The 27,093-nt window shown below is 40.9% G+C and overlaps 1 protein-coding gene across 2 annotated transcripts in view; it reads left to right on the top strand.

Annotated features, from left to right (window-relative positions):
* Positions 1–419: 419 nt before the first annotated feature.
* CRIM1 (cysteine rich transmembrane BMP regulator 1) overlaps positions 420–27,093 on the top strand; it is a 186,793-nt gene continuing 160,119 nt past the window's right edge. For both annotated transcript variants that reach the window (XM_009911724.2, XM_054162346.1), the window contains exons 1-2: positions 420–1,134; positions 14,661–14,834. In XM_009911724.2, coding sequence (XP_009910026.2) covers positions 783–1,134; positions 14,661–14,834 — 526 coding nt within the window. In that variant the 5' untranslated portion in view covers positions 420–782. The remainder of the gene's footprint in view (positions 1,135–14,660; positions 14,835–27,093) is intronic.

The following is a 27,093-nucleotide window of genomic DNA, read 5'->3' on the forward strand; positions in this document are numbered from 1 at the left end:
TGTGGCTGTGCCTTTCTTGGGACTCTCTCCCTTTGCACCTCCGATGTCCCCCAGAGGCAGATGTGTCTCCCGGGCCGCCGGCAGCCCGTCCCTCCGGTCCGGCGGCGCCGCCGCCTCGCTCCGCAGTAGAAGCAGCACTAGGCGGGGGAGGGGAGAGAGGAGGGAAGGGGAGGCGGAGGCCGATGTGGGGCCCAAGCGGCTCCTCGCCTCCCCTGCCTCTCTCCCCAGCCCTAGGATCTGGGGCCGCAGGGAGGGGGGCAAGGGGGGTGGGGAAGGCGGGAGGAGGAGCGGGCGGGGCCAAGCCTGGGCACCATCCAATGAAGGGGCGCGAGAAGGCAGCCCGGGCGGGGTGAAAGTGGTCACCGCCCAATGGGGGAAGCGTAGAGGGCGCACTCGGAGCGGGGTGAGTAGCAGGCAGGAGGCGAGTCGGGACTTGGGCAGCGAGTGGGGCAGAGCCAGACGTTGCAGCCGCCGCACCCGGGGACTGACTCGCAGTCGCTCGCGCGGGGCGCTGCGCCGCCAGCGTGGACGGTGCTGCGGGACCGGGAGCTGACGGGCGAGCGACGAACGGACTGACGGACGCCGCTTCCCGGAGGGAATTGCGGGTGGAGCCGCCGCCCGGCGAAGAAGTTTGGCTGAAGCAGCCGCCGCGAGAGGAAACTTTCCTCGGGGGGCCGGAGGTGGGGGCGGCGGGAAGGAGCAGCGGCACGCTTGGGTCCGCCGCCTGGCGAGGGGGCTTCCGAGAAGCTCCCCCCGGCCCAGGCCGGGCTGCGGCGGCCGGGATGTACCTGGCAGCAGTCTCGACGGGGAGGAGACGCCCAGGCGGAGACGGCGGCTGGCACCTGGCGGCGGCGGGGTGGCTGTTCCTGCTGGCCCTGCTGCTGGGCGAGTCGGGTACGCGGGCTCTCGTCTGCTTGCCTTGCGATGAATCCAAATGCGAAGAACCTAAGAGTTGCCCCGGTAGCATCGTGTTGGGGATCTGCGGTTGCTGTTTCATGTGCGCTCGGCAGCGTAACGAGAGCTGCGGGGGAGTCTATGGGCTGCACGGAGCTTGCGACCGGGGGTTGCGCTGTGTCATCCGACCGCCGCTAAACGGAGACTCCATCACCGAGTACGAAGTGGGCGTCTGCGAAGGTGAGAGACAACGGGACATCGTGCATCCATCCCCTGAGGTGGAGGGACTCTTTGCTCGCCTGTCCCATCTGCTCGCGTGTCTCTTAACCCTTCCTAACGCCCCCTTCCTCTTATTTAAAAGTCTTACCCTTAATTTCTTTTGCCTAAACTTCTAGGTTTTTTTCCACTTCACACTTTCCATAGGGCTTCACGGGCTTGCTAATAGCTTATACCAGTTACTGATGCCCAACCAATACTTGTTCATAAAGGACTTGGGAAGGGTTTGGCAGATAGAAATCGGCCGGGGTCAGTCGTGCACACATGATGGTTGTTCCGGATTCCCTTCTCTGTAAGGAAACACAAAGGCTGATCATATGTTGTGAAGTTTTCCTTCCTGTTCCTGTCATTTAATATCTCCCCGCCTGTCCTACTCTGTATGTGATGATAAGGGATGTCTTTTTTTCCCTGATGGCGCATCGAGGGGGAGGAAGAAATCCCCGTGGCAGAACTCGTCTCAAAAGTAATTTCTGCTTTCTGCTGACTGCTTTTGAGTTGATGAATTGATATGAAATGCAAGAGGAGTTTACCTCCTGCACTTCTGTGTCTGTTAGAGTCCCTCAGATTTTTTTTTTGTACAATTTTGCAGACCAAAGACAAAGTTTTAGTATCTGTTTGTCTTCTATCTCCATCTGCCTTTTCTTCCAAGTTGGGGGAAAACATGGCGCTGTAAAGAGATTACAAATAACCAGTAGTTTTGTATATAAATGTATATAAGAGTCGGAGCGGGAGCTTCGACAGTTCTGGAAGGGAGCGGGAGGTGGTCTCCTCTTGGCGGGTAGAGGGCGATAGAAAGTACGGAGACCTGGGGAAGCAGCAGCATCTGTCCAAAAAACAAGGATTTAAAATGATCCACTATATTGAGAGAGCTAAAATGGATAATTTATAGTGGGCAGCAGACCTTTGTCCCGGTGCTCATTCTTGGCTTCAAACTCCATTTGCCTTCCTAACAAATAAATTGCAAACCACAGCAGAGCAGGCCTGTGTGCTCTGCCTGTATTATAACCAATGCCATCAGCTTTTGTGGCTGTTGCTTGGGTAGGACGAGCTCCAGGGTTAAAAGCTCTGTTGTTAATTAAAAATGGTCCAAAGCTACTTTGGAGACCTTGGTTGAAGCAATGTTGTTGAATATGCATAGTGCTGTGGCTTCTCTCTGTATTATTTTTAATATGTATTGGAAAAGTTTTTGAAAATAGAGAAGTATAAGTAAAGAGGGAAAAGATACTTTTAAAACCTACCAGGTTTTGCATGACTTTCTCCTTTTGCATGTTTTCAACTAAAAGCTTGGCATAAACAGGCTAAGCTTCCCTCTCTTCCCCATCCCCCATTAAAGGAACTAAAAGCCTGCAATCATTAAATGCCTTAATGTTCCAACTCCCTTACTCTATCACAGTACGGATGTCTCTGGCAGTTTAGGAGTATTTCATTCCTTTGAAGTGATGCAATCTGTATGTAACTGTAGTTCAACTTGTAACACGTCCCATGTACTGTTGAAAATAGTATGAAGCATTTGTTGGCAAGATTGCATTTCAATTAATGTTGTGGTTAGGAACTAGTTCCAGCTGTCTCTGTAGGAATACTCAGGGAGATAAGTTATCTATTTAATTTTCATTCTTGTAAATGAAAAACAACTGAGCTGAACTGTCAGCCCAGTAAGTAGTCCTGGAATACCTACTGCTGAATTGTTAGGCAACTGCCTTATTCTAAGCAGCAGAAGTAATGTCACGGTCTTCATGGTGTGTGTTGTGCACAACGGGCTGCAGCAACGAGAAAGGGGCCTGATCTACTACCTCAGATTACTAAAATGAGGTTGATAAGCTCTGTTTTTCTGTTTGTGATGATGTGAACAGTTGTGCAGTTTACAGGCATGTGTGCAACAGACTAGACTGCTGATACCTGATGTGTGAGTAGTACTAAGCCATGCCTTTATTCATGAACAGAATAAAAGCTCCTTCTTTTTATTCTGTCCACTGAGAGTGCAAACCCTGTTCTACTCCCATTCAGGAAGGAAGAAATGGAAGTCACTTACTGACCTATGTGAATAGAAATTTGATGTTTTCACTCTTCTTTCTGTCTCTTGCCTTTTCTTTGACTGCAATTTTTTACACTGAAATGACCCCTACTGGCTACAGTTATAAGCATGTTTTTATGCCGTTTTTGAAGCTTCAGTAGTGCCTTATTTCAGAGTATTAGCATATAGTAGGCTACAGAAAACACTGAATTGTTACTGCAGCAGCTAAAAGTACTTGTCTGTTTCAGTATTTAACACACTTGGCATAAGTGAACTCTTAACACCTGGAATATAAATCTCCATCTCTTACTGGTTGCCTCTCTTTCTGAAACTAGAAATGGAGCAGTGTTTGTTAAGCCAGTGTTAATAAATCTGTTGTTTGTGCAATCTTTATCCTCGAACCTAAAGGACATCCTTGTTCATGTTGCCACCTTAACTATTCACATCTTTATGCAGTTCTAAGGTGTAATTTGTAGCATTATCCTTAAATATGTCCTTCCTGAATGTAGTTAATATTCTTGGTAAAGAATAGTTCTGAGATCAGTCCCCCTGGTGCAGGTGGGCACCCTTCTGGAAGGGTGCTCTTGAGGGACTTTGCACACCCCCAGCCAATTACGAGGGTGCAGCTGAGTTGTTGAGACTGAGCTGTGACTGCCCTTGGCCTCTGCGTCTGAAGGAATTTCTGGTGAAGAGGCCTTGATTGCTTTGCTAAATTATTCTGATCCATAACAGTAGCATATAAAATAAAACTGAAAATGAGCCAAAATTATTTTCTACCAGTGTAATGCAAACAAGGTTTTGCAACATGCTTGAAATGCATAGTTAACAAAACTGCTTGTCTCACTGTTTCCTTAGGTACCTTTAGAACACACTTTCATATTAATTAGCCTCTGGGTAGCCTTTGGAAAGAAATATTTCTGCTCCAGTAACTAACCAATAATATGTAGCATTTTGGTACTTTGGTGTTTGGGTTCTTTTTGGGTTTCTTTGGTAGAGTTAGAGATGTGGGGGAGGTGTGTGTTGTGTGGTGTTTTGTTGACTCTTTTTGTGTATACATATGTGGTTTTGTTTGGGTTTTTGTGTGCTGTTTTTTAGGGGGGAAATACAGTTATTTCTGTACTCTTTTTGTTTAGTGTAGGTAACTTAAGGTTTGCTTGAATGCTTGTGGCTTCTCTGTCTGGTGTGTAGCTTCTGATGTGGGAGTCCCATGGGACTAGGAGAAAGCTGCTGTAGCAGATAGGCAAATATGCAGGTTAATCCTCTAGGCCAATTGTAAAAGCTTGCCCTGCTGTGTCTAGTCCTAGTCTCTTCTGAATGGCTTCTGTCTGGGAGCTTGGAGCATTATGGTCTGCATGACGTTTTTTTGGGACAAGTAGGGAGAACCTGGATGTTCTACACACCGCTTTAAGCCTAGCAAGGACTAATTTTCCTTCCATAGAAATACATGATAAAGTATGAACAAAAAGAAATGAAACTTTGAAAATCTAGTGGTGGTTTCAAGATTTGGAAGAGGAGAGCTAAACTCTTGAGGTTTTTTTTGGCATTGGAATTCTCTAATGTTCAGGCACAATGGAATTCCCTTCCGCTTTTCTGAAGTAACAACAACTTCCTTACAGGTTTGCTAATATTTTTACCACAAGTAGTGCTAGCGCTTATGATTTCTGTAGCCAGTACCCTTGGAGAACCTTGTTTTCAGTCCCATGCTCTGTATCTAATGGGTCAAATGATCCAAAGCCTGGAACATTATGCTTTTTTCCCAGACACATTTCTGTGCTTGGATTGGCTTCCTGGCCTGTGATGCAGTCCAGACCTTAAAACATCAGGTAGTATCTTGCTCTGAATACAAGCTACTGAAGTTCATGCAATTTAGAAGTTGTTTAGATTGGTTTGACTGAAAAAGTGTTGCCCAGATCTCCTAATTATTTTTGTTTGTTTCTTTTTTCTGTTATATAGTGAGTGGCTGGGGAAATGTCCAACTAGTTCTGATACCTATTATGTACAGAGAGATTCCTCCACTAACATCAAGTGTTACAATTGATGATCTAGTTGGGAACTTAATCAGTGCTAAGTGGTGCACCAAATGACTGTTGGCATGAGGACAGTCAAAATACTTGTTCAAAGGCTGTCAGCAATCCAGACTATGGGGGAAAACACAATTGAAAAATTATTCATGGTGTCAGAAGAAAAATTATCACAAAAATTATTGAACTTGTGAAACTGGAGTGAAAAGTAAGTCTTTGGCATTTGTGACCATATTTACCAGTCCCCTTCTCCTACCCCCTAGAAAACACTTACTGGGCACTTGATGACTTCCTTGTGCACAGGGTGGATAATTTTTTAACTATTTCTATTCTGTCTTGTCATTACAGAAATCTCAACATCAATAAGAACACATAACTTTGAATGTGGCGTGGAATTTGAATTAGATCAGGTGCATGTTTGACTCAGAATTTTTTTGCTCTCTATTTCTGGGCATCATGATTCAATTTGAAACATCCCATGACTCCATTATTTCAACAGAAATTAAATGGAAAAATCCAGCAGGTATGAGGAGGGGGTATAGATGCAGAAGTTGTTAGAAGTTTGATCAGTCTCACTGTGGATAGGCTGAATGAGTAAATCCTAGGACTTAAGGGGAGTGCTCGCTCTTCCCCCCCCCTTTTTTTTTTTTAAACCATTTAATCTTATGACTCTGTCAAGTATTCTCTACTGATGTGAATTTTTCCCCATGGTAAATGGTTATTTCATTGGGTTCTCCAAAATGCTTCATATAAAAGATTGATTTTTTTTTTAACTATCTTCAAACTTGTCAGATAGTAATTTCTGCCCCACCTAAGCATGTTTGCTGTTTGAAGTACCCTCTAGCCGATTCAAGAACGCTTGCATAATTTAAGTACTTGGTCAACAAAAATGCCATTTGACAGGTGTATTATGCAATAATTAATCCACTCATATGGTTCAGGAATGCCACCTTCTTCCCCTCTTTCTTTTGCACCCCCATCAAGGATCCTTTATTTCAGTGAGTAGAGTTCATAGTATCTTGTTCCTCTGTTTTAGTGGATTAAATGCTTTGTAGAAGTGACCTACCAAATGTCTTGTGCAACTTGTGAGCTGCTTTCATTTGAGAATGGATTTAATCTGCATGGAATGTGAACTTGAAAATGGTGAATTCAGGGTTATGGCAGTGGTTGCATACTCTAATAATATTACATAATACAATATTGTATGCCTTTTGGTATGTATGCATGCTGTTTGGAAAATAACTGATACTGACACAGAAAGCCTTTATACAGAGTTATCTTCCCGTCTTAGTTTGTATTGCTAAATTGCTCCACATGTATAAGCTATCTACATTAAATTCCACATAAGCATATGGATTAAAAGATGGTCCCTGAGTGAGCTGTAGTCTAAACAGTCTAGCCTGTTCAGGGGAAGTAAACCTTTAGAATGTACTGAGAGCACTGGTTAGGCCATACCTTGAGTCCTGTGTCTAGTTCCGGGCCCTTCAGTTTAAGAAGGACATTGAGTCTCTTGAATGTGTCCAGGGAAGGGCAACGAGGCTGGGGAGAGGCCTTGAGCACAAGCCCTACGAGGAGAGGTTGAAGGAGCTGGGATTGTTTAGCCGGGAGAAGAGGAGGCTCAGGGAAGACCTTATTGCTGTCTACAACTGCCTGAAGGGTGGCTGTAGCCAGGAGGGGTTTGGTCTCTTCTCCCAGGCAACCAGTATCAGCACAAGAGGACACAGTCTCAAGCTGTACCAGGGGAAGTTTAGGCTCGAGGTGAGGAGAAAGTTCTTCACAGAAGGAGTTGTTAGCCATTGGAATGTGCTGCCCATGGAGGTGGTGGAGTCACCATCCCTGGAGGTGTTCAAGAGAGGATTGGACATGGCACTTGATGCCATGGTCCAGCAGTCATGAGGTGTTGGGTGACAGGTTGGACTTGATGATCTTTGAGGTCTTTTCCAACCTTGTTGATTCTCTGCTTCTGTGAGATGAGCAGAAGCAGCTCACACCTTTACCAGAGGCAATATTCAGTCTGTGACAGTTTTCACGGGGGTATAGTGGGTACTTCAGGATCTGAAAATCATGTTAATACCTTATGGGTCCATGAGTGCTGAAGACTTTTGGCAAGAAAATGAGTAAGAGAATGTAGGACAGTGGACAGGAGGGAAAACATTGTCTTGCAGGTGTGCACCTGTTTGCATGTTCTTACTCATTTCCAAAACTTTAAGCCAGCTTCCTTGGTACTGATAGGTTTCTGGTGGTGTTCTAAAGTGAAAAATCTAGCAAGTGTAACATTTTTGAATCCGAGAGAGCCCATATGTTGGGTTGCTTCTCTTTGAAACTCCACTGTTGTTGCAGCCTGGGTTGTGCTCTGTTCAGAGTTTCTTCAGAAAGTCTGGATGTATGCATGTGGAGGTGTCTTCCCCTCACTGACAGGCTGTTGATAAAAGGCTCAGGACATACTGATAATGGTATTATATGTGCTACTGTAAGATGTGCTGCTTTGATAATAGAAACGCTTGAGTTGATGTTTAGCTCTAAGTTAGGTATTAGAAAAAGAAAAATGCCTTGGTGCTAATTCTAAATCCAGCATATGTGGAGGTTTTGCTGTAGTCTTCTGTGACTAGCAAATTTGATGTAATTTTTCTGGAACATCCTGCAATTCTGGTCTTCAGTGACGCTGCAGTAATGTAGAAAATGCAGAAAAGTGGCAGGTGGTTTAGAATATCAGGTTTCTTCTAATAGTGTGGACTGTTATAGGTTGCTTTATTCATACCCTGTTTCAGAATTTGTCTTGGGCAGGAATTTTACTGCGCCTGTTGGTTTTGTCTCAACTTCAGCAAGCTGCTGACCAGCTACTTGTTTGCAGTGAAGCTGATGCATGCTGTTGTATGTGCAGGCTTCTGAAGCATGTGGGGTTCAAAAAAACAATCTGGAATTTTAGCTGCCTTTGGAAATGAGTACAGAGGTTTGGCCCTGTCCTGAGACTTTAGCAATTATTCTTTTAGAGTTTAATAGAGGTGGAAGAAAAATCATCTAGGATAGCTGAGGCACTGCTGTCCATTCAGGAGAGTACTGTCACAGGCACACTGACCAATTAAACCCTCAGACACTGTGTAATATTTTCAGTTGACTATTTACAAGGATGTGGTTCTGGTCATGAGATTAACATCTATTTGCAGGTTGTTTTTTCAGATGCTTAAATATCTAGGGATCAAACTTCAAAACTAACTATTTGTTATTTCAGTCTTTAGGGGTGGACCTTAATAAGGAAAGTCTCAACAACTAACCAACCAAAAAAAGCCCCAAACAACCTTCTTTCCCCTACTGCCCACACCCTCCCCAGGAAAAAAGCATACCCCAAAGAAACAACCAAAGAGGTAAAAAAGAGGAGGGTACCTGGAGGACTAAAATATCGCCAACTCTGGGGGCAAGGGAAAACTTTTTAAACTTGCAATAGTTACCTACATCACATGCTTCACTTAACACTTCTATTTATCTCCTTACTTACCTCATAGCTTCTGTGGAGTTTCTGATAATTGAGTGGAAAGCTGGTTTGTTTAAATACTTTCTGCATTCCTTAGTATGAATTAACTGCCTTGAGACACATGCAGAGCTGCTGCAGTGAAATATGTCTTGCTGTACTGGGGATTTGATCACCTGAGACACAAGCTTTGGTTTGAATAAGATAAAGGGAACAGTAATTTGAGACAAACCTTGCATGTGTGGTATTCTTGAGGTATCTAAATGTTATGCTACAGTTTTGCTTTCTAGCTTTGACTAGAAATTTTATCAGGAGGCTGTAAAAGCCTTTTCTGTGGACATGCATTCCACATGAAGATTTGATCTTGTAAAGTGGACCCTTCCAAAACTGCTGGTGGAAAAACTGCTTTATCATAAAACTCTCAGCTGTGTCCTACAATAGAAGTTTCTGCTGGCTTCAGTCTCTGATTCATGACTTCACTAAGGAGTCAGTTGTGAGAGGGGACTGCAGCCAGTATGAGCTCAAACTCACTTCAAGGCTAGCTGTTCCTTCTGCTGCTTTTCAAGGTCTGAGGCTGGGTTTCAAGCATTCTTTAGTGATGATTAGTCAGTTCTATTGTTTAGCTCCTCCAAAACACGAATTTCCTTTCCATCCTTCTTTTTTCCTGTTCAAAGAGAAGCCAAAGCCTACTGGCAAGAAGTATTTCCTTTTTTTTTTTTTAATTTTAGAAAGTCTATGGAATCCTTTCAGAGTCTCATACCATCTTAATGAATACCACTGATTTGAAAATGCTGTTGTGCATACCACTGCTGGAGTGGCAGGAATCAGACCTTGTATCTGGTTTGGAGAAACTTCTGAAACGTTTCCCCCCATTCCCAGAGAGCAGTACCAGGCTCAGTAAGGATCACTTACCTGTCACTGTGGAAACCCATTCTTTATCCTTCAAATGCTGGATTTGAAAGGGTGCAAGAGTCTGTAAGATGTGCCTTTGACTGTTCCACTTTCAGATCAGGAGTGTATGATGGCCTCTGCTTTTTCAGCATCCTGATATCCTGTCTGTCATGCTTTGAAAAGGCAGAAATAGCTCAGTAATAGCTGCAGTTAAATGTAAATTACAGGATTTTGTTCAATTAATTCTAGTTGTTTATCCCACTCCAAGCTGCAATTTAAGATTGTAGGTGCAGTGCTTGTATATTAGTTATCAACAGTGATACTTTAGCAGCCATTCCAGTCTGTTGCTTGCTGGTTTCAACTGATGCTTTATCTTTCTGAACAGTGTAAGAGAATAGCGTAAGTTTTTTCAAACAATAGCTGATACTCATAGACTTATCAAAGGAAGAGGAGAGTTGGGGCACAAAAGAACATTCTGTGTTGAGCAGAAGTCGTGGAGAGCTTGAAGCAAGGGAATGCATAAATTTAAGCAGTAGAGAATGATTCTCTGGGAAGATCTCTCTGTACTTTTGACTTGCAATGGTTTTCAGATGATCCTTTGCATGTGGGAACAGTAAATGCAATTATAGTGAGCTACTGTGTACTTTAATACTCCAAGTGAATTTCTTGTGGCTGTGTACATTTCTGGAAACACAAGTGGCTTTTCAAATGAAGAATTAAAATGCTTCAGTCATGAGCATCACACCTCGCATACTGCTGTGGTTCGCTGTGTAGTGAGTGCTGGTATGTAGGATTTAGCATGGAAGAAGTGATGGAATGCTGCTTACCAAAGACCTATTTCTCAGATTGCTTCCTAGACTGGACCTGTTGTTTAAAGACCTCTTGTTCAACTTGTTAATGCCTTAATCCTCTTCTCTGCTTTAGATGCAAACTATGACAGGACTAGGGAGTTTGGCAATAAAGAGCAGTACTTGAATTGCTGAAATGTTTGCAGAAAGCAGTGATTATATCAGTGATGGAAGAAAATGAAGTTTGGAATTAACATGATGCTTCCCCTCTCATGGCTTCCGTATGGTATGAAAGCACACTTAGAAGAACTAAAAGTGTTATATTAAAAAATTAACTGTAGTCTGAGTAAATGCAGAACTACATTATCTGTGATGGGAACTCGCCTGAGAGTTGCAAAAAGTAGGGAGCTGCATGTAGATAAATAATTTCAGAGTGACTTTCAAGATGGAGTTACCAACCTTCTGGAAACATTTGAATTGCTTCTAGGCATGTATGCCAAAGGTAGTTGAGTGGCTGTATAACAACAGTTCAGTGTTGACTCAAACTGCTGAAAAGAGTGGCCCTTCCCTTTTTTGCCCCTACGTAATCATGCTGGGACAATGAGATGGCAGAAATTGTGGCTAAACTAAGATCAGTTTGGATGAAAACAGTTTACTTGGGCTGCTTTTCAGCTGGTTTCTAAAAAATGTCTACTTGATTTTCATAAATGTTCCAGAAGCCAGCTAGGGGATGGGTTTGACAGGCTCTTAGGTTCTTACTTTCAGGTTTTGTCAGCATCTTCCTTCATACCATCCAGATTTCTGAAAGGTACACATGAAAAAGCACTTTTGAAAAGAAAGCCATATAGGAGGTCAAACAGAGCATGCAGGAAAATGTTTGTACTACAGTCCAGAATTGTTCATGAACGATCTCACATCTCCAAAACACTAGTGTGTGCAAGTTTGTGTTTTGGAATAATCCATGGGACATGATGGTTTGGAGAATAATAGAAGCTAGGTTCATAGAGCCTAGGCTTTGTTCAACATGTTTCTGTTATCAGCTGACATATTGCTGACGCCTAGATGAGTAGGCATGCTGTCCTGGACCACCATTTATCTGCATCAGACAGAGCACTAGATGCCTTTGTGTGAACTAACTAAAGCTCGAATCCAGTGTGTCACTGATTCATCCTTTAAGTTCATGCAACTGCTTTCATGTGGTGGTATCTTTCATTCCCAGGAATAGTCTTCTGCCTGTACTGATGTGACTTCTGAGGGTTTTCTTTCAGTGGTGAACAAGTGTTCAATTAACAGGAACTTTTGTCGTCTTTAAATGGACAAAATCAACTAGAAAAAGAAGTCCTAGGTCTGCCTGAAAGAACATGCTAGACTTTGCAGTGATTTACTAAAGTAAAATAATCTCTTCCCTTGTTACATGTTTGCTGCTTCATTTATGGAAATCTTGTTTCTAAATGAAATTGTGTGTAAAGCAGTCTTGTAAAAAAAGTCCAGGGTAAAACTGGGATTGCATTCATCCTGTCTGAATGTGGCTTATTTTGTATTCACTCTGAGTAATGAAAAATATTGTTTCAAGATTCAGCATGTTTGCTGTATAGTGTTTGAGTATTACTGAGGGATTTATCTTTTCTTCCATCCTCTTAATGGCTACTGAGCTTTTTGAGGCATGTGACACCAAATGCTGGAGGGTGCAGCATGCACTTCCCATGTACTTCCTTTTCTGCTTCTATCTGGAAAGTCAAGAGAGGTAACAGGTGAGACATCAAACACTACTTTGTCCTGGGAATTAATAGTATTGTGGGTAGTGCCTCTGTTTGTGCTGCATTGAGGCATTCTGCCATGAATAATGACTTTGCTTTCCATGCCAGGCGGGTACCACCTCAAGTGGGGTGTAACAGGGATCCTTCTGTGTCAGTTTTGAAAAGATACAGTGCTGAAATACCACAAAGCAAAAGGTCACAAATGGTCTGAACTGGTGTACTGGAAAAGCAGGTGTTCTGTCATCACTATCTGCATACCCACCTGTCCACACAGCAGTGGTCTCAGGAGGCTGGAGGGCTGAGCATGTCTAGGGTGCTGGAGGCAAGGTTGTGCTGTCTTATGGGGTCTGCAGCCTCTAGGACAAATAAAGCTTCTGGCCTGTGCATAATAGTAGGAAAGAAGAGCCTGTATGTCAGAAACAAGGATAATTAGAACTGTTTGCTTAAGACCGTTAAACCAACCTACATGAAACTGTGGTCCCTGTGGTTACCGAACGTGAAACACCAAGTCTTGGTGCATAGCTATTGCCTCTCTTGTTGTTATCGTTAGGTGGACTACTGCTGTGATTTGTAGAATACAAATTGTCCAGACTGTATTCCGGCTTCTCAAAAACAGGATGTATTATTGTTCTTCAAATTCTCATGAGTTGTTTTGTTGGTGTTTTTTTTTTCCCCCCCCCTCCTTCTTTTCCATGCAAGGCCTTCTTATGATGAAAGTGTCCCAAGCACTTATGAAGCAGCATTTTTCTCTTGAAAAAATTTTAATAGTTTCTCTTCTGGAATATCTATGCTTCCTTTGACTTACTAATGAAAGCTGCTGTCTGGGAAAAATACATGAACTGGAAAAAACCCCAACCAACTGAAAAATCAGAACCAAAAAGAAAAAACAACAAGCAAAACAAAATGAGAGAGAAATTGGTTCCTGCAGTTAACAACTAATTTTCCTGTGTTTTTATGGGGTAGAAGCACTGTGAGGTTCCTGTGAAGGTTCCCTTCCGTACGTCTAAAACTTAGTTGTTTCTTTAGTGCTTTTTTTCCCTGTCAGCAGGGTGCTTTGGCTTATTACAGAAACCAAGCAGTTGGTCTTACAGAGAGAAACATACTCATGAGAATCTGCTGTGACACTTTCTGTAGGTCGTATGCAGTACTTAACTGGCAAACAGCTCTTTCCAGGTGTTGGTTGGTTTTCCTCAGACCAGGAAAAACTACAGGTTAGTGGGTATTCTGCATGTTTCTATGATTGGACAGTACTTACATGTCAGCCTCAGTATGTGTGTATATATACTGTTATTTACCATCAGTTTTTAGATTAGTTGAGTGTCAGATGACTGAATGATGAACAATTTCTATTTGGCTGTGGCCTCATACTGGAGGACAGCTTCTACTAACAGCAGTGAAAACCTGTCATGGCTGGAAGACATCCTAACTTTTTTTTTAGAAGTGTTTCTTGGCAGAATCTGTGTTGGAAGCTTGCTTGTTAATAGTGTATAATATTGGGGTGAATGACTAGGAGGTACAGTGTGAAGGCTGCTGTGCAATATAAGTATGTAAAGATTGAAAAGATATATTTATTCCTGTTGTCATTACTAGAAGTCAGTGACTAGATTATCTATATTTTGCTGCTTGTTTTGCTTGGCAAACAAGGTTGGAAAATCATCTGGTGCTCTATAGTGAAGAATATCTAATGTCTAGTTTATTTTCTTCAATTTTGCATAAAAAGCATCTATCCTGCCTCAGTGAGACAATGCTGTATGCATGTTTGACATAATCAAGCTAAGAGATTATTTTAGGACTGGTAATCTTCAGTCAATTCTTAGTTCCTCGATTTATCACTTCTTGGAGAGAAGAAAATCTGGTTGCATGTAGCCTCCTTCTAAAAGGAGAATGGGCAGTTTTACAGTGGGAATATCACTTACACTTAGTATAGAACCATTTGACAGGGCTGATTCAAAAGGACCACGGAGACTGGTTCTGGCTCAACTATCTTCCTGCCCCTTGACAGCAAGGAACATGATGTGCCTGAGCAGTTTTAGAGCATGGGTGGTAATGGAAGCTTGGTTTTGGTTATAATACAGGATCAGAAGCCTGGCATCCTGCAGAATTTCTGTAATCAAATTCACTCCACTGAGAACTTTTCTTGTGATATATTTTTAATCAGATATAAAGCTGTCTTTCTGACTCAATTTTGACTTCTACAACAACTGCAGATTGTGTCCAACATTCTCTTCTGTGATAAATATAACTTAAGTATCTGTGAAAGTTATTTCAGTTAGAATAGCATTCACTTGTACTACAGCTATGCATTTCCTTGAGACAACTTAGCTTTTCATACTGATGGAAATAAACAATGCCAGTAGCTATAGCAAAAATGGGTAATAAAACAGCTGCAAAACCTGATATTTGGCAAATCCCACGGTTCAGACTGATCTGTTTTTAGACATCTGTTATCTTGTGTTTAGCACTATGTTGAAGTAAGTCACATCCAACTCCAGAGCAGCTGAATTTATATACTGCAGCCAAAATCCAATAGTGAGTGAGTTTATTTGTTTATTTTAGATGAAAACTGGGATGATGATCAGCTTCTTGGATTTGAACCATGCAATGAAAACCTTATAACAGGTTGTAACATAATCAACGGGAAATGTGAATGTGACACCATTCGGACCTGTAATAATCCATTTGAATTTCCAAGCCGGGATATTTGCCTGTCGGCCTTAAAAAGGATTGAAGGTAAGCACTTGTCTTCAGTAATTCAGAGTTAGTAATATTGCTGTGCATTTGATGGAAAGCTAGGAGTAGCCTAATATGTCTTAGGCTGACTTGGGTAGTTTCAGGTACCTATGATCTTGTACTTGTCTTGAGAAGACAGTTGTATGTTTTAAAGGAAGATAGGGGTTCAGCAGGCTTGGCTTTCCAAATGTGTAGGTTTATGAATGGAGGAAATCAATACCTTGTGCTTCATGTGTTCGCAGATTGTAAGACTGAAAATTTGTGATTGTTTTATGGTAGCTACCTTTGTGTATCTTCAGCTGTAAAGCAGTGTGGAAAACTCCTTAAATGTATTGATGTGACTGAACCATGAATAAACACAGATTTTAATAGCAAAGGCATGGAAAAAGGAGTAGTTGTTGATTGTACTTGTAGTTTCTCTTGTATGAGTTGCTGTTTTCTTTTTTATATAATGTAACATTACTTCAATGCCTGTATTGTTCAGTTTCCATGTTGCTTTGATTAGACTTGCATGCGGCCACATGTTTATGCTTCTGCACATGCACCTGATGTTTTGTTTGTTTGGGGTTGGTTTCTATTGGTTTTGTTTTGTTTGGGGTTTTTGTTGCTTATGGCTGAACTGGAAATGAATTGACTTAGATGTATCCAGTTGCAGTTAAATTTCCATGGTTTATTTCTAGGGTTTTGAACATCTGTCAGAGGCTTTGTTTTCAGACTCTTTCTATGATGCTGTAATTATTGTTTATTTTCTAGAGTGTACTGGAACATGCAAAAGGGGTATGAACCTGCTTAATTGGTCTACTTTAAATCAGTATTTAAAGTCACGATGCAAAAGTAAATGTAATTATAGGGCTACTAACCATATTTAAAGTCAGTATCTTTGAGTTAAGGAAGTGTGATTAGATGTCATCCCTTGTATTCTTTTTGCTGAGAAATGTCTGTTTTGAGCTACAGACTTAAAACAAGGAGATCTTGTGAGAAAAATGCAGCTGATGCAGATGTTCCCTATCAGTCGTGATGCTGGTCACTAAGGGTGTACAAGAGCTTTATGTGGGTGTTTTGTGGTTTTAGCTTGAAGAGGAGGGGAGTCGTAACCTGTGGCGGCTCGTTTGTTGCTGTAGTAGTGGGCAGTAACATGTGGGTTCTTAGGTAACCTTACTCGCTGCTCATTTTTTAATTTGTCAATGTATGACTAAGTCTGCAGTAGGTCATCAGGACTCCTGGCATGACAATTCATCATGTATTGAACTTGCTAAGAAAATCTGCTGTGGGGTGCCATTCTGGGGTTTTTTCCCAGACGGGCGAAATGGATGTAGCCTGTGTGATGGCATAGCTAAAGCAGATTGAGTAGCTTGCCTTTGGTAACCTCATGTTTCAGCTAAATTCCTCTTTTAAAGATAATAGCCTTTTAAGCTTAGCTATGAGGTAACAGTATTCTACATGTAAACTGTCTAATATGATAGCAATGGTGCAGTTGGGTTTTAGAAGTGTAACTTTTATTTGGGTTTTTTGTGGTTTTGGGTAGTGGGGAGGATATCCTTCTCAAACCTCAGAATATGGGGTGGCAGTTGGTTTTTGTCCCTCTGCTTCACAGGTAGGAAGGGGAGTTAATGCCGTTATAACTTGAGCACTAGAATAGTCCAGTTATTACTCAAAAGAATGTGAATTTGCCTTTGCATCTCACTGTCGAACCCTATCTATGAGGAATGTTTGAAGTTAAATCTATTCATATTTCCCAACAGAAGGGCAGAAGTCATAGCATAACTTTGATTTGCTGCATTTGACAGCTGTAGTCAGTCCAACCTGTGTTTTGTACTATGTAAATGCTTGTTCCCCCTTTCTCGTCAGGACTGGAAATGTAACTGCTTATGGGAGGTTGTTTCTTTAAACTACTTGTTTCGGCGTTCTAAAGCCAAACTGTTTCATCCTGTACCTAAGCTAATGGAAAAGAATAACAACTTTTTCCTTAGTGCTTGCCACATTCCTGCTTAGTAAGCAAGCCAGGGCTCTTAGGTAGAATGGGATAGCCACTTTGGTGTGACTGAGCCAGTGATTGCTCTTTGAGTATTTCAGGCTTTAAAAGCTGATAGACTGAAAGCTGAATTCATGTGTTTGGAAAGTCTACCTGAAACATGGCTCAAGCAGTGTGCATGTTCAAATGGATAAATCTTCCAGTTTCTTTAAGGCAAGCTAAGTGTTCAACTGTATCATTATGTAGAAAGAGAGAATTCATAAGACTTGTTAAATATGTCTAATAATTTCCCTGAAATCCAAGGTACTGATGTCTAATTCCTCTCTTTTGTCGTGTCTATTAAAGATAATAGCAAGAAGATTTGAAACTAATTGTTAGAATCTTTAGTCAAATCTGCAGCCATGGAAAGTGAGACTGAGACAGTAGCCTAACTTCCCTCTCCTGACCACACTCGATATGGATAATTAAATATACAGTGTGATTTTTAACAACACATAAATTGAGCACCTGAATGATGGATACACCATAGTTGGAGTTTCTGAAGAAAACTTAAAGTAGTACTATCTAAACATCTATTTCCATGTGTCTTCTAATTCAAGAATATTTACTAAGCAATTGAAAATGTTTTCTGTTGTGCAGTAATGTGTCACTTTTTTCTATTCTTTGTAAGTTTGTGTTTTGTTCATATGCTCATGAACTTCCATAACACAACTGAAGCAAGAAAAGATACTTAACCCTGTCCTTTGAGGGGAAAACGGGTCAGGGAGCTCTTCTTCTAATTATGGAGGTGATCGGGAAGGTTCTATTAAGTGAACTACTTTTGGGTAGTACTTAAACACAGCTAAAATAAATTTGTAACTTTACAGAATATTTGATAGAGTAAGACTTAAAGTTATTTTACCATGACATCTAGAGAAATTCTGGCTCAAGGAATTTCATTAAAGTTTCATAGTTATGGCAGGTTATCTTGGGCTATATAAATTCATGTAAGTGAGGACCCATCTTTCAGTTTCCTAAGCACTTGAGGTGAGTCTATTGTAAAGACACATGGTGCTGGTTCAGTGTGATTTACTTGATTTGCTTAAAATGAGTTCTGTGGCTTTTCTTACTTTTGGGATTTGGGTTTTTTGTTTTATTTTGTCATTTTTTTTGAAAGAACGAAGGGTACAGACAGGCTGCCTTAACCATACCAAGTGTATATAAGGTCTGTGCACAGGAGATGTTGGTGCTAATGCATAGCATCAGCTGTAGTTGCCAGCCTCTGTCAACCTGTATGGCTTACTAAAAAATACCTTTGCCTGCAAATGTAGAATCTGTTCCATAAATACAGCCTGGCAAGTAACAAGTGGTGAGTGGAAGTCTGGAGTATCATTTCCAGATCTCAGTCTATATGTGCTCAGAGCTGAAGGCTTTTGCATCTGCCTTTGGTTTCTTGTGTATTTTGTGCTCACACCATCCCTCTCAAGTGCCTTTCTAGTCATCTTTTTTTTATCAAGTTTGTCTTGTACTTGAGCTTTTCAGGCAGTGTGTGGTCTTTCCTTTGCAGCTTGTTGTCAGTTCTAACTTGCTCACTCAACTAACCCAAAGTTTTCTTTATCTTATTTGTGCCTGCTTTCCTGGTCTGCTTGTATTTCATTCTACCTTTGTCATCTTTTTTCCCTACCTTTTTTTCTTGCCATCTTTGCCTACCTATTTCATCCTGTTTGCACCCAAGTCCACTTAAACCACATAAGGCAAGTGCAACAACTTTATACTTGTCTCTGAAAATGGGCTGCATAGGTTCTAGCATCATGCTGTTGAGGGCCTGAAAGCCATGCTTTTTATTTTGTTTGCCAAAGTCTTTCTCCATTCTGAATTGAGGATGCTTATAATGAGGAGAGTCTGTTATAATCTCTACTCAAATGTATGTCACTTCTGTACGGGTGCTCATGTCTGTTTTTTAACATCTCTGTTGGCAACATGGACAGTGGAATTGAGTGCACCCTCAGCGAGGTTGTCAATGACATTAAGCAGTGTGGTATAGTTGACACACTGGAAAGAAGAGACTTCATCCAGAGGGCCCTTGGCAGGCCAGTATCAATACAGGATGTGTGCAGAATGAATTGAGAGCAGCTCTGAGGAGGAGGTCTTGAGAGTGTTAGTTTATGAGAAAGTCAATGCAAGTTGGCAGTGTGCACTTGCAGCCTAGAAGGTCAACTGTATCCTGAGCTATGTTAAAAGAAGTGTGACCAGCGGGTTGAGGCAGGTGATTCTGCCCCTCCTCTCTGCTATTGTAAGACCCCACCTGAAGTACTGCATTCATCTCTGGGACCCCCAACATCAGATGAGTCACAGAGATGATCATAGGGATGGAGCACCTTTGCTGTGAAAAAAGGCTGGTTGAGTTGAGGTGGATCAGCCTGGAGAAGAGTAGGCTCTGGGGACACCTTTTAACAGCCTGCCAGTACCTGAGAGGTACCTATGGGAAAGCTGGAGAGGGACTTTTTTTACAAGGGCTTGTAGTGATAGAATGAGGGGTAGTGGCTTTAAATGGAAGGTGGGTAGGTTTAGATTACATGTAATGAAGCTTCTCACTGTGAGAATAGTGAGACACTGGAACATGTTGCACAGAGAAGCTCAAGGTCAGGTTGGATAGGACTTTGAGCAGCCTAATCTGCTGGAAGGTGATGGTCTTTAAGGTCCCTTCCAACCCAAACCATTCTATGATTCTGTGACTTGCAAGAAAGTATTGAGAAGCTACTGTAGGGTCTCAGTATAGGTACTGGAGCCAGCTGTCACCCCTATCCCATGCCTTTGTTTTCCTAGGAAAGAGTTGCACTTGATAAATTTGAAAGGATTGGTTTTGTCATAGAACTTGGTAGCTAACTTTGACTAATCTTTGTATAGACATACTACAAAATTTGGAAGGCTTGTTACTTGAATAGAGCATTATGTCATAAAGCACGCTTATTCTTTAGAGGTTTCCCAACTCCATTACTAGGCTTAAAGTGCCTGCTTTTCTACATGGACTGACTTCATATAGAAGGTTTACATAGAGGTCATAAACCATCTTAGGAGGAAATGCACACATCTGGGGCTAGAATGAAACTATCTGGAAAAGCTATCACATACCTAAAGAATAAAAAAAAATTCCAGTGATGTTTTGTTGCTGTTAAAAATGCTTTTGCTTTCGGTTATTGTCTTGGTGGGTGCCTGCTCTGATATAGTTCAGGAAATCCTGTGTTCTTGAGCTTCGGAAGCTTGTTTCTGTTCAGGAGATTGCTAATGATGACAGCTTGGTTGAACTTGGATTGCTGGAATGGACTGTGGAAAAATAGGGCCAGAGGGTGAAAAGTGATGAGGTGCCCTCTGTCTGCTGAGCCACATTAACAAGCAGAAAGAAATGTAATAAGCTCATCTGCATGTTCTTGCACTCATGATCTGCTAACAATTAGTTACAGATGATACAGAAGAGACAGTTTGTCAGACTTTGTGAGACACAAGATTGAAGGTGAGGGCAAGTAAAAGAGGAAGTAATTGTTGGTTGGGTTTGACTTTTTGTATGTTTTCCCATCAAAATACATTGTAGGGTTTTGTTAAGTAGTAGTATTGAGAATTTGAGGTAACTGAACTGCTGCTACACAAGATCCTTCCTAGCACATACAAAGAGTCACAAGAACTCTGTATGTGAAGAGACCTAACCTCAGTAGTTTCAAAGACTCTTCCAGTTCTGGGATCTTCTTTCTTTTCCTCTGTGTCAGACTCTGGAAGTAGTTTAGATAGTCTGGCAAAGCTTTAATGAACAGAAACCTAAGGATGTTCTTAAGCCTGTCTCTTCTCTTCCTTTACCACAGTAGGTCAGAATTTGTGCTCTTGTGAGCTGCCTGTAAGAAGTTGGCATGCCATGCTGCTTTTCCCCTTTCAAAGGCAGCCACAGATCTTTGGAATAACTTGCCCCTTTAAAAATATTCCCTGCTAGAACAGCTATCTCCTCTTCCTTCTGGGAGATGAAAGGAAAGTCATGCATCTGAGGCATCCAGTCTTCCACTTGGTGGGATGTATTTCAGTTTGGGACATCGTCAGCTGTATTTATTAGAAAATCTTTACAAATAACATCAGTCTGCAGATTGTTTCAAAGATGAGAAACTTCCCAGTACCTTTAGCTGCTTCAAAATGATTTAGCAGCAGCGTTTGTTTTGACAATGCCAGGTGCTTGTGTGGCGAACAAAGATGTCTGAAGTACTGTGGGGAGCATAAGTGCCACCAGTCTCAAGTTCGGTCAGTGTCCACTTGAGCTCTAAGGCGAGAAACCAATCAACTTTTCTCAGTTCAGTCTGCCAAAAGCATAAGCATTTTCTATGTGGAAGTTAAGCTCAGTCTTCATTCAGAATGTATGTGAAAGATAAAATTTGTACCTTTTTGATGAAAGACGTGATTAATGCTTGAGGTAAATGAACACCCTTCAGTTCTGTTTCTGTCTGCGTGTAAACCCTGCTGCTACTAAGTTACCAAACTGTTATTTTAAGAGTTGTTTCTTGGTTATCAAGCTTGTACCTTTCCAAGCTATTCACTGCTGTTCTTCATAGGTGAAAGGAAAAGGCCTTTTAAGTTATTGGTATATTCTAAGGTGGTTTATTGCAACATGCTGCTTGCATTCCATTATTTTTTACATGTAACTGAATAACTTTATGCTGGCAAATGTTGCTAGACCAGCTAGACCAGTCCTGGAATAACAAATATGAGAAAGTAATTTTATTCTGAATGCTTGTTTGGTAGTGGTGAAGTCTGATTTTGTGTCAAACTTAGTTTGTGTGGTCTTAAGGGCTGTAGCTATGTCGAAAAAACTAGAACAGAATAAATCCAGCTTTATGTTGAATTGTCAAGAAAGGAGTGATATACTTCTAAACATGATTAACCTGCTACAATTTCCACTCTTCTTGCATAACAATTAATGCATGCTTTTACTCAAATAACTGAACTTTGAAAGTTGTTAAGTATTTGTAGCAAGAATGTGATTGTTGCAAAAGTCCAGATTTTACCCTACAGTGTGCTTCTGAGAGCCAAAGAAATTGCATCTGAAGGCAAAATTCTGCATAAAACATGGAGGGGAATAGCAATATAGCTTTGGGTTGTTTTTTTTCTGACTATATAAGTACAGAAAGGAAAAAAAAAATTTGATGTCAAAATACTACTGATTAGGAATATTGACATGAACTTGAATACACAAAGAAGCTTACCAAAAAGGAAGATAACTCGCTCTTTAATTGAGAGGGGTTTGTGACAGTGTCACCTCTGGCAGTGCAGTTGCCTTCAGAGCATAACAAAGTAGTGTTACATTTGCAGGACACGGCACTTTTCTTACTTCAGCTCCCCAGAGAACTGTTCCTCAATCAAGGAAGGATGATCTTTTTCTAATGTATTGACTTCAGCATGTCCTATTTTTAAGAAGGGTTGTTACATAAAGAACATCTGTGCCACAGAATTACAAGCTAACAGTAGGAAAACCCTGCAGAAGTTTCAGCGGTATCAAAAGGGAAGAATTACTTTCATGTTTCTATATTGATGTGGCTGGGTACCTAATTTGAGCCTTAATTAGATTATGAATAATACTATTTGTATTAATGGGGGGAAAAAACTGCATTGCCTGTTGGGAGGGAAGATTGACAGAGTTTAGTGTTGACAGTTTAGTACTGGGCCAAAGGTTGGACTGGATGATCTTCAAGGTCTCTTCCAACCAGATATATTCTCTGATTCTGTAACCCAAAATTGAGCAGCTGGTTAAAAAAACACCCTAGAATTGTTAGCATTACAGAAAGTACTTACTGTTGTAACTCTTGTCTTTGACATCCAAATGTCTTGGGTATATCGTGCTTCAAGAGAGGGTATTGGATCTTCAATTTGTGACACTTCATTTTCCTTCAACCTTGCAATTTCTGAGATTGCTGTGGATAGAAATGTAACTTTAACTGTAGGCCTTGGGACAATACTGTGACAAATGCATCCTCCTAGAGACAAAGAAACAATTCTTCTTGCCTTTTTCTGTTTCAAATACTTACTGGAATTTATCTGAAATGAATACTAGATAACTTACTATGGCTGAAGCCTCTGTACAAGAAGGAAAAGAATTGGTCAGGAAAAGAAAGTATCTTACAGCTGGTAAGATTCTATTTTTCATAAGTTCCATGCCTTCCAAATATTCTCCTTGTGGCAAGCAAGCTGTACAGAAGTATGCTTCAACTGTAGTGGCAATTTACAGGTTTTATTGAATGCTTCATGTTCTCTTAAAATTGGTGAATAGAGAGAAAATGGAGCAGGTGGCATTTTGCAGAATGCTTCCACATGCAGTGCTGGTTTTAAGGATCAAAAGTTATCTCAGATTGAATGGTGTGTAAACATTAGGCTAATGTTGCATACTAGTAGGAAGCTATATTCCTGTGGCTCTTGGTGTGCTGGGTCACAGGTCTCGTTTTAACAGGACAAGTCTTGTTTGGATATATGTAGAATTGATCCAACACTTACCACTATCAGCATCAGTCTATCCAGGGATAGGGATATCAGTGATGTACTGGTCATTATGACAATTCTAATATACTTCTATAATGAAGAACAATTTTATTGGCAAATAAGTAGGCCTTGAATTATTTTGTGGAGTTTTGTTGGTTTTATCAGACCACACCTGGATTACTGCATTCAGGTTTAGTCCCGATGTACAAAAAAGATGCTGACAGGCTGTAAAATGTCCATGGAAGGGTGACAAGAGAGGTCTGTAAGACCTGCTGTATGGAGAAAGGTTGAGATAACTGTGTGTTAAGCCTTGAGAAAAGAAGGCTTAGGGGGGAGACCTCATTACCATACAGCAGTACAGTAAAGGGTGGTTGCCAAGAGGGTGGAGACATCCTTATTACAAGGAGTTGCATGGAAAAGACAAGGGGTAATGGCTACAAGCCACTTCTAGGGAGATCCTTGATTGGGCTTCAGAAGAAAATTTTTCACCCTGAGAACAGTTATACATTGGAGTAATCTCCCAAGGGAAGTAGTGGATTCCCTTACATGAAATACTTCTAAGATTCAGCTTGACAGGGTGCTGGGCCATTTCATTTAAACTACACTATTACCTAGAAAGGATGGACCAGATGATCCTTGGGGTTCCTTTCAATCTGATATTCTGTGTTGGATTTGTGGTTTGTTTGGTCGATCTATTTATTTGCCCCCCTAACATGCAGCTTTCACAATGTCAGACTAACTTTTCTATGCAATTGAATAAAGCATTTACCACCCAAATGTTTGCTTCTAGGATGGATGGGTGGATGGAGACTAGAGCTAAAGCAAGATCCTGTGCAGCAGTTGAGTTTTAAGGAAACTGTGGTAAAGCTGGGTACTCCCTTAGAGAGGATGAAAGGTGGGAGCAGTGTTTCTGGAAAAAATTCTGTTGGCTTTACTTCAGAAAAGGCTGCAGATAGGATGCTTAATAACCTTGGTTTGCCTTGGCAGCTATTAGGTAGAGCAAGGATAACTTCTATGGCTGTTTCAACAACACCATTTTCAAGATACATGGGAATTTAACTCAGTCCAACTTAAACATTCCAAAAATGAGATCCATTTTTTTTCTGTATTTCATGCTAGAAAAATAAACATTACTTTCTCCCCATATATAAAATCACATTCTAATTGATGCAGTAATAGGTGTTGTCCCTATTGAATGATTTGCAAATGTGAAACTTGCCCTGTAAGAAAGCAGAATGATTGATACTTGCAAGGGAATTGTGATGCCAATGTGATAAACCCCAATATTAACTCCTTACCAAAATTTTTTTAATGAGAAACAACGAACCAACAAAATTACAGTAATATTTGGCATTATGTGCATTAACTTACCTAATATGGGACTTGTCATGCCTTCTCATTGTTGGTTTTTCTGTGCAGGGGAGTTTTAATTGCTGGTAAAACTTTTGGAGTCTAGCTGAGCTCCTGCCCTCATCTTCAATCCAAGGTTTCATTCATGAATGCTGCCAGTAGTGATGCTGATCTGCGTGAAGGAGTCTCTAGTTTGCTTCCACATTCAGCAGAAATGGATCAAAGATGTCAGTTTAATAAACTCTGGAAGATGTTTTAAGTCAGATAATTGTCATAGGTCTATCATAGGATTGTGCATTGAACACTTGCACCACTTGCTCCATTGGTTAGTCTGTTTTAGGGGATGTGAACCATTTCAAGTGGAAGACTTGGCCTGCTTCTGTTCCTTTTCCTTCATCTCATTTGCTGTTGTCTGCTTCCAACAACCTTGGGAACAGGACGTTTAGACTAGGTCCATTTTCCTTCCTAGTCATTCTGTGTGAAGTGAGTATTCACCTGATGAAGTCTAGCTGGGAGGTACCTCTCTAAGAAAGTGCCCTTTCATTCTTTCTGGGTGTGATTGTTTTTCTAATGGGGATTCACCTTCAGAAAAGACCACTTCTGTTAAAACAATTAGCAAGCTGTCTGAAGATATTTGGACATGACTTCTAACTACTTCATCTTCCCATGGGGTTTTACAGAATTTTTATTTTTTAAAGGGGACTTTGAATCGCTCATATTTCTTCTCAAGGTTCTCAGTCCTCATTCCTTCAGTAGCATTAGATGTGGCTGAATGCTATGTAAGAACTCCATAGAGTGGAATTTCTCACCATACCACAGTATGTTAGCATGGGTACAACTTGCCATAGAAACAAAAATCCAAATGTTTTAAGGTATGAAAACCACCTAGTTGTAATTGAGCTTTTCAGGACTCACTTTCACCTCTCCCAGTGACACTACGGTGAGGTGTTACTCTGGCTAGTGTCCTTATGTGCTGGAGCCAAGCATAGGTGATATGTTTGTGTGCCTTCTGTGGATGCCTAAAAATAAAAGCCTGCTTCCCAAATACTGGGGCATCTATCTGTTCATTGTCAATGTGTTTTGGGCACATGTGTGTGCTTCTAGTTACTGATAAGGGATTCTTCCACAGACATAGATGGGGAGAAGGGGGGTATTTTGTTGGCAAAGCACTTAACCTCAAGGTTGAATGGCTTTCTTCAAAACCAGACAGAACAAAACCCACCAAAAAAGAAGAAAATAATAAAAAAACAAACCCCAAAGGCATTAGTGCTGATGAGCAATAGCTCTACCCACTCCTGAATTCCTGTGTTCTCTTCCCTGTTCAAGATTTCCTCAAGTATTCTGTATCCAAAATATTGTTTAAATTCTTGCTGTTCAAATGCAGGAAAACTTCCGTCACCATTCGTAAAGTAACTTGCATTATATACTTTAAATTACTTGTTTAGAATTAGATATGTCAGCTTGTTAAAGATGTAAATTCTGCCTTTCTGTAACTTTTAGCTTCAGTTAGCAAGAGAACAATTAGTACTTCTTGCATGATCAGCTTTGTCCTAGATGTACCAAAATTGTCATAGTGACAAACCTGTCTACATAAAAGTGCTAGAATTTAAATGGCTTGTCAGATACATGTGCCAGAATTGCAGCTTCTATAAATGAGTGCAGTAATATGTTAAATGTTAAATGTGTTTGGCATGAGTGCATAACTTTAGAAGAGCAATGAAAAACAGCTTCTTGATTTAAAACAAATAAAAAAGCCTCCAACCCCAAATCTGGAAACTTGGTTCTGCTTTTGACCTCTGGCTATAGGAGATGCTGTCACATACAGCATCAGAGGAAATGCCTGACATTCTAGCCATCTGAGCTGGGGCTTTCAGCTCTTTGGCATACTTACATGTGTAGGTCTGATGTTTTTTCTTCTCAATTGTCATTGCAGGCTTCTTGTAGAAGTGAATAGGGAACAGAGTAATGACAAAAGCAACATGTTTTGTCTGTCTGCTTTAGGTCTTTATGTAGTATGTATTAATTACTTTATGAGAGTTTGAAACATAAGTTCCTAGTATCTCATTAATTTTCAGAAGCCAGGTTAGAATATTAGTATCAAGGCTTCACAAATTGAGTAAAAATACCTAATTTTTTAAAAAAGCCAATCTAGATTTTTCTAAAGAAAATTACTTTAAAATAAAAAGCTGTGCAGTGAAGTTGTGAATGAAACTATACTGGAACAATAGCTACAAAAACAAGATGTGAAATAAGCGTTTAAAATTTTCTATTTCTTGTGCTGTTAAAACCTGCGGGCAGTGTGGGTATTCCTTATGTGGGTGGGACACATGACAGAAGTTTTGTGCTTTGTATTGCCAGATCAGCCACAGAGTTGAAGTATGCACTTTATTCTGTGATATTCTAAGTATTCAGTCCTTACCAGCCTTCTGTCCGCAAGCCACTGCTTTCAGCTTC

The sequence above is a fragment of the Dryobates pubescens genome, chromosome 6 (assembly GCF_014839835.1).
Source record: "Dryobates pubescens isolate bDryPub1 chromosome 6, bDryPub1.pri, whole genome shotgun sequence".
NCBI classification, from domain to species: domain Eukaryota; kingdom Metazoa; phylum Chordata; class Aves; order Piciformes; family Picidae; genus Dryobates; species Dryobates pubescens.